This window comes from Chrysemys picta, chromosome 11, assembly GCF_011386835.1.
Source record: "Chrysemys picta bellii isolate R12L10 chromosome 11, ASM1138683v2, whole genome shotgun sequence".
NCBI lineage: Eukaryota > Metazoa > Chordata > Testudines > Emydidae > Chrysemys > Chrysemys picta.
The window spans coordinates 13,909,659-13,925,308 of record NC_088801.1 but is presented as its reverse complement, the minus strand read 5'-3'; the positions used below and the strand labels follow the sequence as shown (position 1 = coordinate 13,925,308).

At 44.5% G+C, this 15,650-nt stretch overlaps 1 protein-coding gene and 1 long non-coding RNA gene across 12 annotated transcripts in view; one reads left to right on the top strand and one right to left on the bottom strand.

Moving 5' to 3' along the window:
• STEAP3 (STEAP3 metalloreductase) overlaps positions 1 to 15,650 on the top strand; it is a 45,914-nt gene that overhangs the window by 23,854 nt on the left and 6,410 nt on the right. For 3 of the 11 annotated variants that reach the window (XM_065561571.1, XM_065561572.1, XM_065561570.1), the window contains exons 4-5: positions 1,126 to 1,290; positions 10,419 to 14,854. In XM_065561571.1, coding sequence (XP_065417643.1) covers positions 1,126 to 1,290; positions 10,419 to 10,709 — 456 coding nt within the window. In that variant the 3' untranslated portion in view covers positions 10,710 to 14,854. Of the gene's footprint in view, positions 1 to 1,125; positions 1,291 to 6,292; positions 6,816 to 7,630; positions 7,768 to 10,418; positions 14,855 to 15,650 lie in introns of those variants that run through there. The other 8 variants (XM_065561577.1, XM_065561578.1, XR_010591534.1 and 5 more) reach the window with 7 other exon arrangements.
• LOC135974310 (uncharacterized) lies at positions 96 to 13,282 on the bottom strand. Its single transcript, XR_010591537.1, has 2 exons — positions 13,192 to 13,282; positions 96 to 3,395 (listed from the first exon to the last, which is right to left on the bottom strand). It is a non-coding gene; the product is annotated as an uncharacterized LOC135974310 (long non-coding RNA).

Here is a 15,650-nt window from a genome sequence, read left to right as displayed (position 1 = left end):
GTAATTTTGAGTTCACAAAACGTTTGTGGGGTTTTCCACTGCTTCTTTTTTAATATGTTTTCAGGTAAAGTGTAGGGGGGTAGGAGATGGGGGTGGGTGGGGAAAATCCTTCAAGTGTTACTCTGATTCTCCTTGGAGAAGCTATTGCACTAATTCCAGTGGGCAAACTCATGCTAGAGTAAACTAACTCTACTCATTGGAAATTGCTTTATTTGGGAGGTGTCTCTGGCTGTGCCGTGATCTTTGCTTTTTGGGAGGTGAGGTGCTCTCACTCTCACCTGTGCTTTACATCTGTGCCAGTCACAAATAAATGCCAGACAGGATTTCTGTGTTCACTTCCCTTACACCTCCTATTTTCTAGCAATGTCCTTGCTAAGTGAATTAAGACCATTTAATGAGATAAATGGATTGTTCTAAATGTTGACCTCTGCCATACAGTATAAATCTCATCTTGGCTTCAATTAGCTTGAACAGTTTTCCTCGTAAGTGCACTTAAAATGAATACCATTAGGAGACCACTTTGTATTCAAGTATTCAAAGATCTGTACTTTTGCTCTTGGCTTTAAACTGACTTTTCATGTTAATTGCAGTTCTAAATGCAACTTCAGGGCTTGATCCTGAAGGTGCTGAGTACCTGAAAGTCCTCTGGAGGGTAATGGGAGTTGTAGAGACTTGACACCTCTTAACATCAGGCCGTAAATTGAGTTTAGTGGATCATGAAGGCTAACCTATCCCGTTCCTCCCAAATAAAGTTCCTCCAGACGAGGCATGTTGGTAGGGCAGAGTGGGGGAGCTTCCCCTGCTTGTCCTGTACCTGTTATGTGGCTAAATGACCACGAGGTTAGATCTCTACTCCTACTGCTTCAAAAACTCAAAGCTAAAGGAGATTCTCTGCTCGCAGTAGAGAGGTCTATGACACATGCTGTTAAGCAGTTCTGATTCCATCCATGAGAAGGCAGTGCTGCAGTTATGCTAGTCAGCTCATTAAATGTACTAGTCTAATTTAATGAGAATCAAACATTTAGCCAAGATGACTGCTTTCAATGAATCAGTCAGTCAAATAATGATCTCTGGCACTAACCACTTCCTGTAGAAAAAGCTGCTTAATCTTCATTGTTGTACTAGGTCATGGAGAAGAAGACTGATGCCTGGATAGAGGAGGAGGTCTGGAGAATGGAGATTTACGTCTCTTTTGGAATAATGGCCCTAGGCCTACTGTCATTACTTGCCATAACTTCACTTCCCTCCATCGCAAACTCTCTCAACTGGAGGGAATTCAGTTTCATTCAGGTAAAGTCAATATTTGCCTTTTCCAGAGGTTAAAGGCAGGATTAGAGCCAAATCCGCCAACGGAGCACGCAGCCTGCTCCCTTGTCTGCAGGAACTGAGCGTGGGGGGCTGGGAAATGGACTCTTCACTGCAGCCAGCAGTGCCAGCGGGCAGCTGCTACAGCGGGCTGTGGAGAGAAGAACTGGGGCAGAGTCTGCTGCTCCGCCCACCACATGACGTTTTGGGCCAGTGGAGTCATGCACAGTCCCACCGCACTCCTGCCCAGTGAGTGCTTTCTGTGGCCCATAGGGAATGATGTGGAGTCTTGCCTGCATGGCCATCCTGCACGCCAGCCTGGGGAAACATTTCCACTCTGTTTGGGGCTTTGGTCTCTCGCAGAGAGGGCTGGAGGATCTAGCCTTTATTTTGAAAGGCGTCGGGTTTCTTCTTGTCCCTGTGCAATCCTGTAACGTCTGTTAGTGAGCTGCATGCTGATTAACGGCAGGCTTTGTGCGCATGAGCGACTCTACTACTCATTTAATGCCTTGTCTGAAACTTTCTCCCTTTGGTTTTTCCTTTGCCACTTTAGAGGGGTTAACTCTGATTTCCTGGCAACATTCCAGGAAAGGCTTTGCCTGCCTAAAATCCCTCCTGCCTGTTCAGTTGGATTCCCCTTCCCTTCCCAGCCTGCACCCTTGCATAATGCTGCCCTGTTAAAAAGCTCTCATAGTAGTCAGAAATGCAAAATGCCTTTTAGGTCATTTTAGTCCCTCTCCCTGCCAGGGTAGAAACGTTCCCTCCGGTTGGCTTGTTCTCCCACAGAGATGGCTGCGTTTCAGTCATGCATAATGTGATGATCGTGCGGTGTAGAGCTTGCAAAGAGCATTGGGACACCTCAGGATGAAAGGCACTATAGAAATGCAAGCGATTATGATTGCTGCAAGCAGAGATCCGTGATTGTGCTTCTAAAAGACAGATCGTTAAAGGCATTCAGCAGAGGTAGTGTGCTGGGGGCATAGGCTGGCAAGCCTGCAATGTTAACTAAAGTCTTAACTAAGGGACTTATGCCTAATATTATCCATCCTAATAACTATAGTGACAAATACATAGAGGGCTTTATGAAAGTAAAGGGGCTTAGATATAAGTCAGGATTCCCTAATGTTAAGTGCTCCTGCAAAATGCCTAATAAACAGCTAACTTGAGTCCTGCCGGCACGGAGGAGTTAACTGCAATGTCAGCATCTTAAAAATAGAAGGAGGAGTTGAGATTTGAGTCCTTTGCTTGGAGAATTGCTGATGGTACATTAAAACAAACAAAAGGAAATATTTTTTCACACAACGCACAGTCAACCTGTGGAACTCCTTGCCAGAGGATGTTGTCAAGGCCAAGACTATAACAGGGTTAAAAAAAGAACGAGATAAATTCATGGAGGATAGGTCCATCAATGGAGGCAGGGATGGTGTCCCTAGCCTCTGTTTGCCAGAAGCTGGGAATGGGCGAAGGGGGATGGATCACTTGATGATTACCTGTTCATTCCCTCTAGGGCACCTGGCATTGGCCACAGTCGGAAGACAGGATACTGGGCTAGATGGACCTTTGGTCTGACCCAGTATGGCCGTTCTTATGTTCTTATGTAATCTGTGTAATGGCACCTTGAGCCCATGGAGATGAACACACTGGAAGCACATAAGGGAATAACATAGCATTTCTATTACTAATGTTTGGCCCTCACATAGCGCTTTAACGAACACTAATTGAGCCTCACAGCCGCAATGTCGTGAAGCAAGCAAGCATAATCCTGATTGTACAAGTGGGTTAAGGCAGGCAGCAAGGCTGTGACTTACCCAGAGCTATCCCATGAGTCAGTGATACAGCCAGGCTTTGAAGGGGAATTCCTCTTGCATAGCTGTGTTCATTAGACCACACTGCCTCTCATCAGAACGGGAGCAGAACAGGTCAGTTCACTCCTTTGATCTGCATTTCATTGTGGGTTGTCACATAGGTGGATCATCAACATACAGGAGTCTCTCCATTGCAAACCCCCAGTAGCTATGGGATTCCTTTTTAAATAGCCAGAAGGGTCTGGCTTTGATGGCCTCAGGAAAGTGATGGGCTCAGTGGAAGAACTTAAATAAAACAGAATAAGCATAAAATAAATATCCTGACTACTGAGTAGACAGATTTCAAAAGGTCTGGGCTGCTCCGCTCTAATATAAATGAGCCAGTGGCACTTTGCGTAGGTGCAGAGCTCCAGGGTAGAATTTTCAGAAGCCCTCAAGCCCCATTTTCAGACGGGACTGAGGAGTCTAAGGATACAATTTTCAAAGGTGCTGAGGAACCACTGTCATTAAAGACTCAGGAGCCTCAGTCCCATTGACTTGCAATGAGAGTGAGCCTCCTAAGTGCCTAAATTACTTCTGAAAATGGGACTTGGGCTCCCACTTTCACTTTTGAAAACATTGCCCTTGGTCAGACCTTCCTCCTTCCAGAGTCGTGAACCACGCTGCATGCCTGCTCCCCTCCACCGCAGTGGTATGTCTTTGAGTATGTCTACACTGCAACAAAAGACCGACAGCACATCTACGGCTGGCCTGGCTCAGCTCCCTGGGACTCAGACTGCAGAGCTATAAAATTACAGGGTCGCCAACTTTCTACTCGCACAAAACCAAACACCCTTGCCCTGCCCCCTGCCCCGCCTCTCCTCTGAGGTCCCGCCCATGCCCCACCCCTTCTCAGAGACCCTACCCACTCCATCCCCGCTCCCTCTGTCGCTCGCTCTCCCCACCCTCACTCGCTTGCTCATTTTCACCTGGCTGGCTCAGGGGGGCTGGGGTGCGGGAGGGGGTGAGGGCTCTGGGGTGGGGCTGGGGATGAGGGGTTTGGGGTGTGGGAGGGTGCTCCAGGCTGGGACCAAGGGCTTTGGAGGGTGGGAGGGGGATCAGGGCTGGGGCAGGGGATTGGGGCCTGGGATGCGGGCGGGAGTGCAGGCTCCAAGCGGCGCTTTCCTCAAGCAGCTCCTGGAAACAGCAGCATGTCCCCCCTCCGGCTCCTACACGAAGGTGCGGCCAGGCGGCTCTGCACGCTGCCCGGTCTGCAGACACTGCCCCTGCAGCTCCCATTGGCCACGGTTCCCGGCCAATGGGAGCTGTGGAGGCGGCGCTTGGGGCAGGGGCAGCAGGAGGAGCCCTCTGGGTGCCCCTAGACGTAAGAGCCAGGGGGGAACATGCCAGCTGCTTCCCAGGAGCTGCGCGGCGCAGAGGCTAGCAGGAGCCTGCCAGCCCTCCTGCGCGGTGCTGCCAACCGGACAGTTAAAGGCCCAGTCAGCACTGTCAGGATCCCTTTTCGACCAGGTGTTCTGGTCGAAAACTGGACACTTGGTCACCCTACTCAAAGGCCAGGCTCCAGCCTGAGCCATAATGTCTACACTGCTATTTTTAGCCCTGCAGCCCCTGTCAGCTGACCCAGGCTCTGAGACTTGGTGCCTCATGTTTGTTATCGCAGTGTAGACATACCATGCACACACGGTCCGGGAAGCCAGCACAGCTGTCTCTTACTAGTGCATTTAATAAGAGCATAGTACAGGCCCTTTGGCAACCATTCTCAATTCATTCTAACAATGTGTTAGCGTTGGTATCAAACAAATAAATGACTCCCTGTTCCAAAATAGCTCCTGGCTCCCCTGCATTATGATTGGCTGGCTTAGTGTATGGAAATCCTGGCTCACTTACTCAGGAGGGGGCAGTCAGGGACAAGGAGAAGGGAGGCTTAGATAGGGGGTGGGGTCCCGGGGAGCGCTTCGGGGCAGGGGTCCCAGAGGGGGTGATCAGGGGACAAGGAGCAGAGGGTGTTGGATGGGTTGGGGGTTCTGTGGGGGGCAGTCAGGGGGCGGGAAGTGGGAGGGAGTAGATAGGGGATGGGGCTACCCCCCCATGGAGTGTCCTCTTTTTTGAAAGTTCAAATATGGTAACTCTACACTTACACCTATTTCTGTAAGTGCAGGATAACAATACGACTTTGCAATACAAGCTACCCAGCTGATTGGAATGCAGAAAAGGCAATGAAGGTATTGAGACTTCCTGTGGACATATCTTGTTGGAGAAGCAAGTTTAAACTTTTTTTAAATGCTAAATTTCTAGATTTTCCAACGAGGAATTTTTGGATTATTAGTGTTTAAGCAAATTGGCAATGCATTTCCTGATAGCTGGAGAAACTAACACAACAGTAATAGATGCATTTATTATCCTTGCACATTAGCAGTGAAAGTGCACGTGCAGATGTTTATTTTTTCCTGCTAAATGAATGCATGGTGGAATAGAATATATTCTTGTTCACTGTCCCTTTGAAGCAATCACTGTAACACTTTATCAAGTACAGTGCAGAACACTTTATCCAAAGTGTTTAGGAGTTATAATAAAATTGAGATTTACATAGTTCTTCATATTCAAAATGTTTGAAAAGACTGAAAGATTTGAAAAGGTGCAAATTGAGCATCTATCAGTATCAAAGCTTTGCTCCCATCTTGGCCTCATCAGCGATGTGTTTAAAATGAAATTCCAAGTTCAATGCTCTTTATTTGCCTGCCCTGAGGCAAATAAAATTGGCCGAGGGTCTTTTTAGAGTTCTATCCATCAGCAATTTTTAAAAATATAAATCCAGGCATTATTTTTATCCAATTCTCATCTGGATCGTTTCAGGCCTCATTCAATAGTGTGAGCATCATATATTTGTAGTGTTTGATCTCTCTACTCTATTAAAATATGCTTTTGGTGCTTAACTGGCCAAAAACTTGCTTGCATGTGCAACCTTAAAGTAGCAACACCACACCTGTGCTGCTGCACAAACCCAGAGGATTTACTATTTTAAATGTTCAATTTTTCAGTAGTCCCTGCATATCTCAATATTTAAGATTAACAGGAACTATACATGATATAGACATTGCATTTTATTTTCACAATGGTACATGTGTGTAACTTGACTTAGATGGAGAAATATTTCATCTTCCCTTATGTTTTGTTTTCCCCAGGGTGTTTCAGTTTTAAAACTGTGACTCAAATGGCACACAGGGCTTCCATTTTTGTCATCATGGAATGACTTCCAGATTGAAAAAGGGGTGTGTGTGGAGGAGGGGGGGATGTCTTTGCCTATTAACTTCTAGCCCTGCAGACCCCTCCTGGAATCTGAACGTCAGTCTGACCTGGCTTCTTTCTGGCTCATGCATCACCAGAAATCAAGACTCTGCTCTCAGAAGTTCTTTAACCGTTTTGTTGCTGATGAGAGAGCCAGAGAGGAATCCAGCTCACTCCCCCATTCCTCTATTGACTCTGCAGTGCTAATGGGAGTAAAAGTAGTAGACTTGCCAGGAAGCAAAAGATCACTCTGAACACTGCAGCGTACAGACAAGTCTAAACAAGCCACATGGGACAGATGTTAGCCATGGTCATTGATGCCTCATTACTGGAAGGCTCCAGGTACTATGGATATGAGGGTGGTATAAGAACCTATCTACAATAGAAGACATGTGGGAAGCTGATTGATTGAGTAAGGAGGTACTATTTTTACATAGCACTTTTTAGAGTACTTCAACATATGCTGTTTTAATGGAATCCTACATGGGCAGTAAACCCATATGGAAACAGCATAAAAAACTGTATTGCTAATCAGATAGTTTCTTAGCTAGAAACTGAACTGAGAAAGAGAGCAAGAATTACATGACTTCAAGATCCAATATTGTATCAGGGCTAGAAACGCTGGCAAACTAGTACAAGTGTTTTCAGGATGCTTGACAGCTTCTTCATCCTATTAGGCCAGTAACCTGTGAGACTTTCAACCTTGTGCATTCATTTAGCAGCCTCTAGGGATACGTCTGTACAGCAAAACAAACGAACATGGCAGCAAGTCTCAGAGCTGGGGTCAAATGACTTGGTCTTGCACTGTGGGGCTAAAAATAGCCGTGGAGACATTAGGGCTCAGGCTGGAGCCCAGGCTCCAAGACACTCTCGCTTGCCGGGTTTCAGAGCCCAGGCTCCAGCCCGAGCCTAAATGTCTACACTGCTCTATTTAGCCCTGCAGCAAGAGCCCTGCAAGCCCAGGTCAGTTGACTCGGGCTCTAAGACTCACTGCCGCAGGTCTTTTGTTGCTGTGTAGATGTACCCTAGAACAGTGGTTCCCAAACTTTAACAACCTGTGAACCCCTTTCACTAAACTGTCAAGTTTCGCAACCCCCCTTCTAAAAATGAATATTTCCAGGGATTTTCTCCTTTATCTGAGTATAAATTGTAAAAGCAGTGATCTTGGAAATATAACATTTATTTTTATCACATGCTTATTCCACACTATTATTAATTATTCTTTATCATTACAGTATTTTTATTACATTATGAAAACGGCAACACTCTTCCAAGATCTCACTTTCGTAGCTTGTATCACTTTGAATAAGCCTGTTATAAGACAAGGCTCCTATGTTTCATCAAGGAGTATCAGATGTGAAACAGCATGAAGGTATTTAAGAAGCCAACTCAAAGAGTTCCTCCTTCCACAAGCATTCAGGTCTTGAGCAGTCCAGGCAAACAATGCACGTTACAACAAAGCTTAAACTTGTTCTTCATAATAATTTAAAAAACAATACTAGCTGCCTATTTAATTATAAAATCAGCAAAAAATATCCACCTCCCTTTCTATTTCTTAAAAGGAGTCTTGAAGTTTAAATCTCCTCAGTGCGATAGACAGGCTTGCTTTGATCTGCTTAGCTCTTGGAAGCTCAGGGGCTCCAGGCTGCTGGCCCCGTGCTGCCCGGGGTTCCTAGGGACAGCTCTGTCCGCCATTAGGGATTTTTTTCCCAAGAACACCCTGTAAATTTCGTGAACCCCCAGGGGTTCCCGAACCCCAGTTCGGGAACCACTGCCCTAGAATGACTTGGTGTCTCAGCTGATGTGCATGTTTTAGCCACGAGGCAGTGCTGATCCCACATACTGACACTTTAGCCAGTGGAGGGCAGTAGCACACAACACACACACATTGTAGGAGGACAGCAGGCCCAATACAACTCCCATTATAGTCAAAGACGCCCATTGATTGCTGTGGATGTCGGATCAGGCTCAAACATCATGTTATTATCTAGATGCTCATTTGTATAACTAATGAATTAGCCACTGTTGCATTCTAAGGAACTTCTGCTCTGATTCTGGACTGAGTTATAGCCTTATCTAGGAATTCCTTGCCTATTAGTGTTTTGTTTCAGGTCACAAAATTAACGTCATTTAAAGGTAGGCTTTTTTTCATTTAATACTAACTGATCCACGGTGATGCTTTGTCCTAACTTTTGCTTCTGCTTCACTTCTACCAGCAGTTGTTTAAAAAGAAACTGAAGGGAAAAAAATAATTAACTTCAGCCTCAAGTGCCATAAGTTCTGTGAAAACCCTTTTGGATTAACTCTCCAAAAGAACACCTTGCCTAATGCAGAATGTTATTGCTTCACTTTGTACATTTTTTTCCCCTCCCCATTTTAAATCTTTTCTCTGAAAGATTAGTCATAAGCTGGTACTTCCTGCCACTTTTCACCCAGGGATTTTTGGCTGCCGGTGAGAGCTAACAGCCAATAAATGATGTATGAGCCATGATGACTCGATTGCTGCTGTTAGGAGCACTGTATCTTTCAACTGCAATCAGGGCACATTCCGGCTAGTTATCATTCTTAATTTTCCAAATAAGATGAACCTCTCCTCATCTAATTGGGGGGGGGGGGGCTTGTTATCGCTTTGGCTTAGGAATTTGATGAGACTTTGAGTAGGAAGGAAGGATGGGTTTGGTATGAAGGATGCTCTAGTCTAGGGGATAAGGTGCTGCACTGGCATTCAGCAAACACATGTTTGAGTCCTAATTCTACCCCAGACTTTCTGTAGAACCATGAATAAGTTCCCCATCTGTAATGTGGGGATAATATTTCTCTAAATCATAAGGGTATTGTAAGAATGAAATCCAGTGATGATTCTAAGGTGCTCAGAATGATGTGGGTCATTTAAGTAGCTAACTATATACCACTTATAGGGAAGTAGACTCCATAGAGCTTCTTTCTTCTCCACTTCCCAATCCTTTTAAATGCCCACTTAATTACACTGCGGGACAGGTACAGTTGGTCTGTTTGTCATTATTAACCAGGTTACTTTTGAGAAATCTGGTATAAATGTCGACTAACAATCACAACCAGGAGGCAACATTTTAGAAGCTGCAATTTCCAGCTGATTTTTAGTATCAGAGGGGTAGCCGTGTTAGTCTGGATCTGTAAAAAGCAACAGAGAGTCCTGTGGCACCTTTAAGACTAACAGATGTATTGGAACATAAGCTTTCGTGGGTGAATGCCCACTTCGTCGGATGCATCTGATGAAGTGGGCATTCACTCACGAAAGCTTATGCTCCAATACATCTGTTAGTCTTAAAGGTGCCACAGGCCCCTCTGTTGCTTTTTACAGCTGATTTTTATTTTCCAAATAAGATGATTTGATCTTTACTCCACCCCATCATTCCTGCTGCCCTCCTCCCCCCTCAATCACCCAACTTGGCTTCTGGAAGGCAGTGTTTCTTGGCTATGACTAACAAGAAGCATTGATCAGGATTTTGGGGGGCTAAAGTTAAGCGCCTAAGTCCATGTTTAGGCTCCTAAATAAGTGGCCCTGCAGCAGCTGCTGGCTGTGCAGGCCTCTTAAAAACGAGCCATTGAATACGTGCTTCCACCATAGCATACACTTGGGATTTGCCCCAGTTGCAGCTGTCAGTGGGACCTGCACAAACCCAGAGTGGAGACAGGGAAACCACTGTAGGTTATCATTTACACCAGCTTGTTTCTGTTTCAATTATTCACTCAACCTCTGTACGCCAGTTTCCCCACCACTAACTTGAGGCTAGCACGTATTCAGAAGTGGTGAGAGTTCGTTAATGGTTATACTGCGCGTCGAAGATGCTTGTCTTGGCTAGAGCCCAGTCCTGCTCACAGCGATGCCAATGGCAAATCCCCCATTGACTTTAGTGGGAACGGATTTCGAATCCTTAGCTATTATGCCCTGCCATGTAAGTGTTCAGGGCTTTATTTACGCGAAGTATTACTACTGTGAGAAGTGTGGCACCTCAGTAAATAGCGTGTTTCTTTTCCTTGTAGTCCACCCTTGGATTTATTGCCCTGGTAGTCAGCACCCTACACACCCTCACCTTTGGATGGACAAGGGCCTTTGATGAAAACCAATACAAATTCTATCTGCCGCCAAGTTACACACTCACACTACTGGTGCCATGTACTGTGATCTTAGCGAAAATATTCTTCCATTTGCCCTGTATCCACCAGAGACTGCGGCGCATTCGGAACGGCTGGGAAAAGGGAAGGTACGTGAAATTCACACTGCCCAGTGCAACTGGTGAATATTCAAGCGGAGAAAGTTCCAGTAATGTGTAGCAGAGCCTCTCTTATTGATGGAGAATTTCAAAGCACTATGAAGATTTCTTGAGGTTTTTCCTAATTGTGTATGTTTGATATAATTGCCTTGTGGGTTGATATTCATAGTTGGTGACTTTAGAAAAATCAGTTACTGTTAAATTAGTTTGCGCAGTAATATTTAAAATATATTGCTGATTTGCTAGCATGATTGTTGCCTTAAAAAATCATCATGACATTTGAGAGAGCAACTGTAAATACATGTAGAAAACAAATGGAATTCTATGGGTCGTATTGGTCGATTGAGACAGTAGCTGGTGGTACTCTGTACTGACGCTTCTCTGTTGGGGCCCCAGCTGCTCTCTTTTTTAAATAGCGGGGGGGGCAATCTGTATCCCATATGATTATGAAGAAATCCTTCTGCATGTGACCTGATGGACCATCTGAATCTGCTGCTAAACCAAAACAATGGTTCTGAGCAGTGTGAGCAGTCCCTGGGGTTCTTCCACATGGGAAGTTGACTCTGAAGCTGAATGAGGGCAGTATAAATCTCAGCGCAAACTACTTAACTCCTGCCACCACAGCAGAAACATCCAGTGACTTGGAGAACTGTGGGATGTGTTTCCAAACCTGACCCCTGGACACAACAAATTGGATGGCATATCTCAGTATTCACGACTTTCTCAAATGTGGACAGTGCATTTTTTGGTCTTGTAGATGTGGGCGATGCATGTGCATATTTGTACCGTTGGAAGAGTTGATTTATTTCCAAAGGTTATAATAGATTTTGAAGACAGCGCTGTGCCTGAAGTGCATTTACACCTTAGCGTAATCCGCAGTGGTCATTGCGACCACAAGTTCTCAGCGATGTGAAACCAAAGTTTAGTGCATCCCCTAATGGAAGGAGTGTAACGATAACCTCCAAAAGGACTCGCAGCTTCATGATATTGACTCTGGGCATTGGGGAAACGACAGCTGCCAGCTGAATTAGCAGTGAATAATGGGGCGACACTGTTTGAAACTACTCTTATTAAACTCAAATCAATGTGCCCAACTACATCTACAACAACAACTATCAGGTGTATTTGTTTCACCACCAGCAATGACACATCTCCCTCTCTGTGACAGATCCAGTACCTCCAAAAAATGGGACTTTACATCTGTGAACATTCTTACAAAGGCTAAAACTCATCTGTCTCTGACCAAGTATCAGTCATGGAATGGACACCAACGCAGCTACACATTATGGGCCTGATTCTCCAGCGCCTTGCACCTTCAAGAGTCATTTACTCAGCTACAAAGTGAGTATCATACACTGGCATCATACGCAGTTACATGCCGCCATGTGTATCATCTCTGTGACCAACTCCACTCCCATGGCTTCCAGTTCTGAGCAATATTGCTCCTCCTCCTATCAGACGAGAGGTTACCACTGGCAGGTTACTGGAGAAAGTACACGCCAACTCAAGCCTGCCGCTGCACAATGACCTTTTCAAACCACCAGCTGCACGTTTGCCGTCACATCACCCATTATGGTCTCATCTGCCACGTCAGGATGTTAGGGCAGAGACGTTCTGGTGAGAGGAATGGATATCTGTTATAATCCCCAACCAGTCCCTTGTCGCCAACCCCACAATTTGCCCGCTTGGTTTTGACCTGCCCCGTCGCCAGTGGTCCCTGTTGAACAGGTTCCAGACCGGGCAAGGTCTCTGTGCAGCCAACCAGTATCGCTGGGGCCTTCGGGACAGCCCTTTGTGCAGCTGCAGCACAACACAAACAATGCCGCACATTGTCGAGGAATGCCTGCTGACTAGGGTCAAAGGTGGCTTAGAAGAACTGCATCACGCCACTGAAGATGCCAATCGCTTGGCTAGATGACTATGCACACGCTCAATAAAAATACTAGCATCGCTTGGCAAAACTTCTCACTTACTTGGCACAGGGGTGAATGATGCCCACACTCTGTGCAAGGCAGTGGAGAATCAGACTCTATATTTGTTTTTCTTTATCACAACGATTGTTCAGACTGTCCACAGTCTAAATTAATACACCACTCTTGATTGAAAACAAACCAATGTCGTAGATGCTTTACAACACATACAAATCCACAGTCTTTGCCCCATAGAGATTACAACTTGTCTGTCTACGACGACTGCCATACTTTACAACAGATCCTTTAAAAAGGAGAATCAAGAGGAAGTAGAAGAATTACATCAAAGTATGATTCATAGATTCATAGATTCTAGGACTGGAAGGGACCTCGAGAGGTCATCGAGTCCAGTCCCCTGCCCGCATGGCAGGACCAAATACCATCTAGGTGATGTTAGGATCTGGTTGTAATAGCCTTGTTTCCTACAACGGAGTAAAGTACACAAGTTGCTGTTGGACAGTGCCTTGAAGATATGACAGGTGTCAATACCTGAATCACCCGAGAATTTTTAAAAGTTGCTGCTGATCAGAACTTGCTGTTCAGCCTTAAACTGTTGGGGAGAGTAGGACTTACAAGCTGTTACTAATAGTCCCCCGATGATATTCAGGTATTTCTGCTGTTGTGTAAGAATCACCCTGGAATCTCAAAACACCATGTCTTCCTGCTAAATAAAAGGAAATCAAGACAAGAGTCAGTGTGCTGGATTTCACAATCACATGATAATTCCTTCAATAAGAAGGGAGTTATTGTGTGTCCCTGTTGTGCCTTTCAGGGCAGGGAGAATTATCGAGAACCCCTCCATGCCCAGATCATTATCTGCTAACATTACTCACAAAGCAGATAGATTTGACAGTAATATGTGCAACTGAATGGCAAATTACAGCTTCTGCGAGAGGTCTGAGCCAAAATCACCTCTGGTGTAATTCCATCCACTTCAATTTAACTCCTGGAAGTGAATTTGAATTCAGTCCACTTACTCATTCCAGCCTCCTGCTGTATTTCATCATCAGGCAAAGCCAACATAAAATCACTAGTTTTCACATTTTCTGGCTACGGTAAAGAATCCTGATTCTGATGCTTATTCTCACATCTGTGCTTCCTCTCACTCCTCTGCAGCAGGCAACCTGGTAGACTGCTACACTGTTAGCAAAAAAAGAGGAGAGGGAGAGAAAGTTGCATGAGTCTTAGGTATCAGAGGGGTAGCCGTGTTAGTCTGAATCTGTAAAAAGCAACAGAGGGTCCTGTGGCACCTTTAAGACTAACAGAAGTATTGGGAGCATAAGCTTTCGTGGGTAAGAACCTCACTTCTTCAGATGCAAAGCCTTAGGCTTTGTCTTCAGTGTGTGTTTAAAAAAAACAAAAAAAACTTTTTTTTTATATCAAGATAACTTTTGCACTGAGACATAGAGTTGACATCAACAGGACCACTCACAGAGCAAGAAGTGGTAGGGCTGAACCTGTAGAGTCAGGGGTAGTCAATAGGTGGGCCGTGGGCCAAATCCGGACCACCAGTCACTTTTGATTGAACCCCAAAATATTTGTATTTACTTATTATCATTATTGTTGGGTTTCTTATTATTTTCTTTGGAGTCTGGATCTTGCCTATACCTTGACCAAGAAATTTGGACCTTGACAAAAAATAAAATTGACTACCCCGGGACCAATTTCTCTACCTACAGAACGCAAGTCCTAACTCGTGCAACTTTCAGAATGGCTCTACCCTTTGGGGTCTATATCCTAAATCCTTGATACTAAAATTTTGAATAATTTATTCTGACTTTGTAGAAATAATTTTTAAAAAGTGTTAAGAAAACTTTGGAAATGCTCTTTGCCTTTTTAACGTCTTTCCCCACTGCATTATTTGATGTAGCTAGGGGGTTGAGGAATGTTAGCTTAAACATTTCCTGGTTACTGTTATTACTTTTGTACTTGGTGTTTGTATATTTGTTGCAAGATTTATAGCTGAAATGGCAAGCTGTTTGTATTTTTATTTTCTGTTTTGCTTACTTTGTGGCTTTGGGGTATAAGAACCTATTGTAAAGCTGTGAGAACAGGGCCAGTTTTAATCCTCTTTCATCGTTGGCCTCTTACAATTATAGCTCTATAAAGCTAGAATGAATGTGCCTGTATAATGGCATCATTACTCACTCATTCTTGTGTGCTGTCTCTTTTTCTATAGACAATACAATGTTAATCTAAAGTATCTTTCTATTAAATAAAGCTATCAATAAAGCCACGTGATTGTCCAGGATTTAAATGTGAGAAACAAAACCCACTAACGTAAGCAGCTGGTATTTGCTGTTGTGATGGGAGAAGATACTACCTAGAAGGACCAATGCTCTGATAGACTTGTCAGTTCTATGTCATATGAGTGGAAGAGGGAATATTCCACATATTTGCATTAGTTACAGCTGCAAGAGATATTTAATTATGCAGGCCTTTGTGGGTGCTGACCATGGATATTGTACAAGCTGTTGCAGTTCGGGAATAGCAGAGCTTACTTCAGTAAGCAAAAGGTTGCCTTAATATAGAGCTAAAGAAGAAGGGGACAATGGATGAGTTTAGTGAGAGTGGAAAGATGCAATCTTTAACACTGTCTCTTTGGCCTCAGTTCCTTTAGTCACTACCTCAAGGAAGTGGGATAACAGATCCACCACTTCTAGATCCGCAGTGTAGCATTTTAATGAGCTAGTTTGTAAATTGATTTTAATGAGTTAATTTAAATTCCTGTGCTAATGTTTAGCCTCTGCAGGTACGGCTCTCTGACGCCTTCCTTATTATACAGGGCTTTTAGCAATGTGTTTGGTCTCCTGCTCTTCAGGGATTTACTTACAAAGTGATTTATCAAACTATGGTTAAATCTTAAGGGGGATGCAATTGCTTGAAAACTGCTATAAGGTGTATTTCATAAAATCTCTCCAAGTCACCAAGAAGACTAGCACAGGTATACTAGCTGTTACAGCTGAAAGTTTTGTCACTGTTTGTGTATTCTGTATTGCAAAATTTCATGCATCAAGTTAGTGGAATCTGTA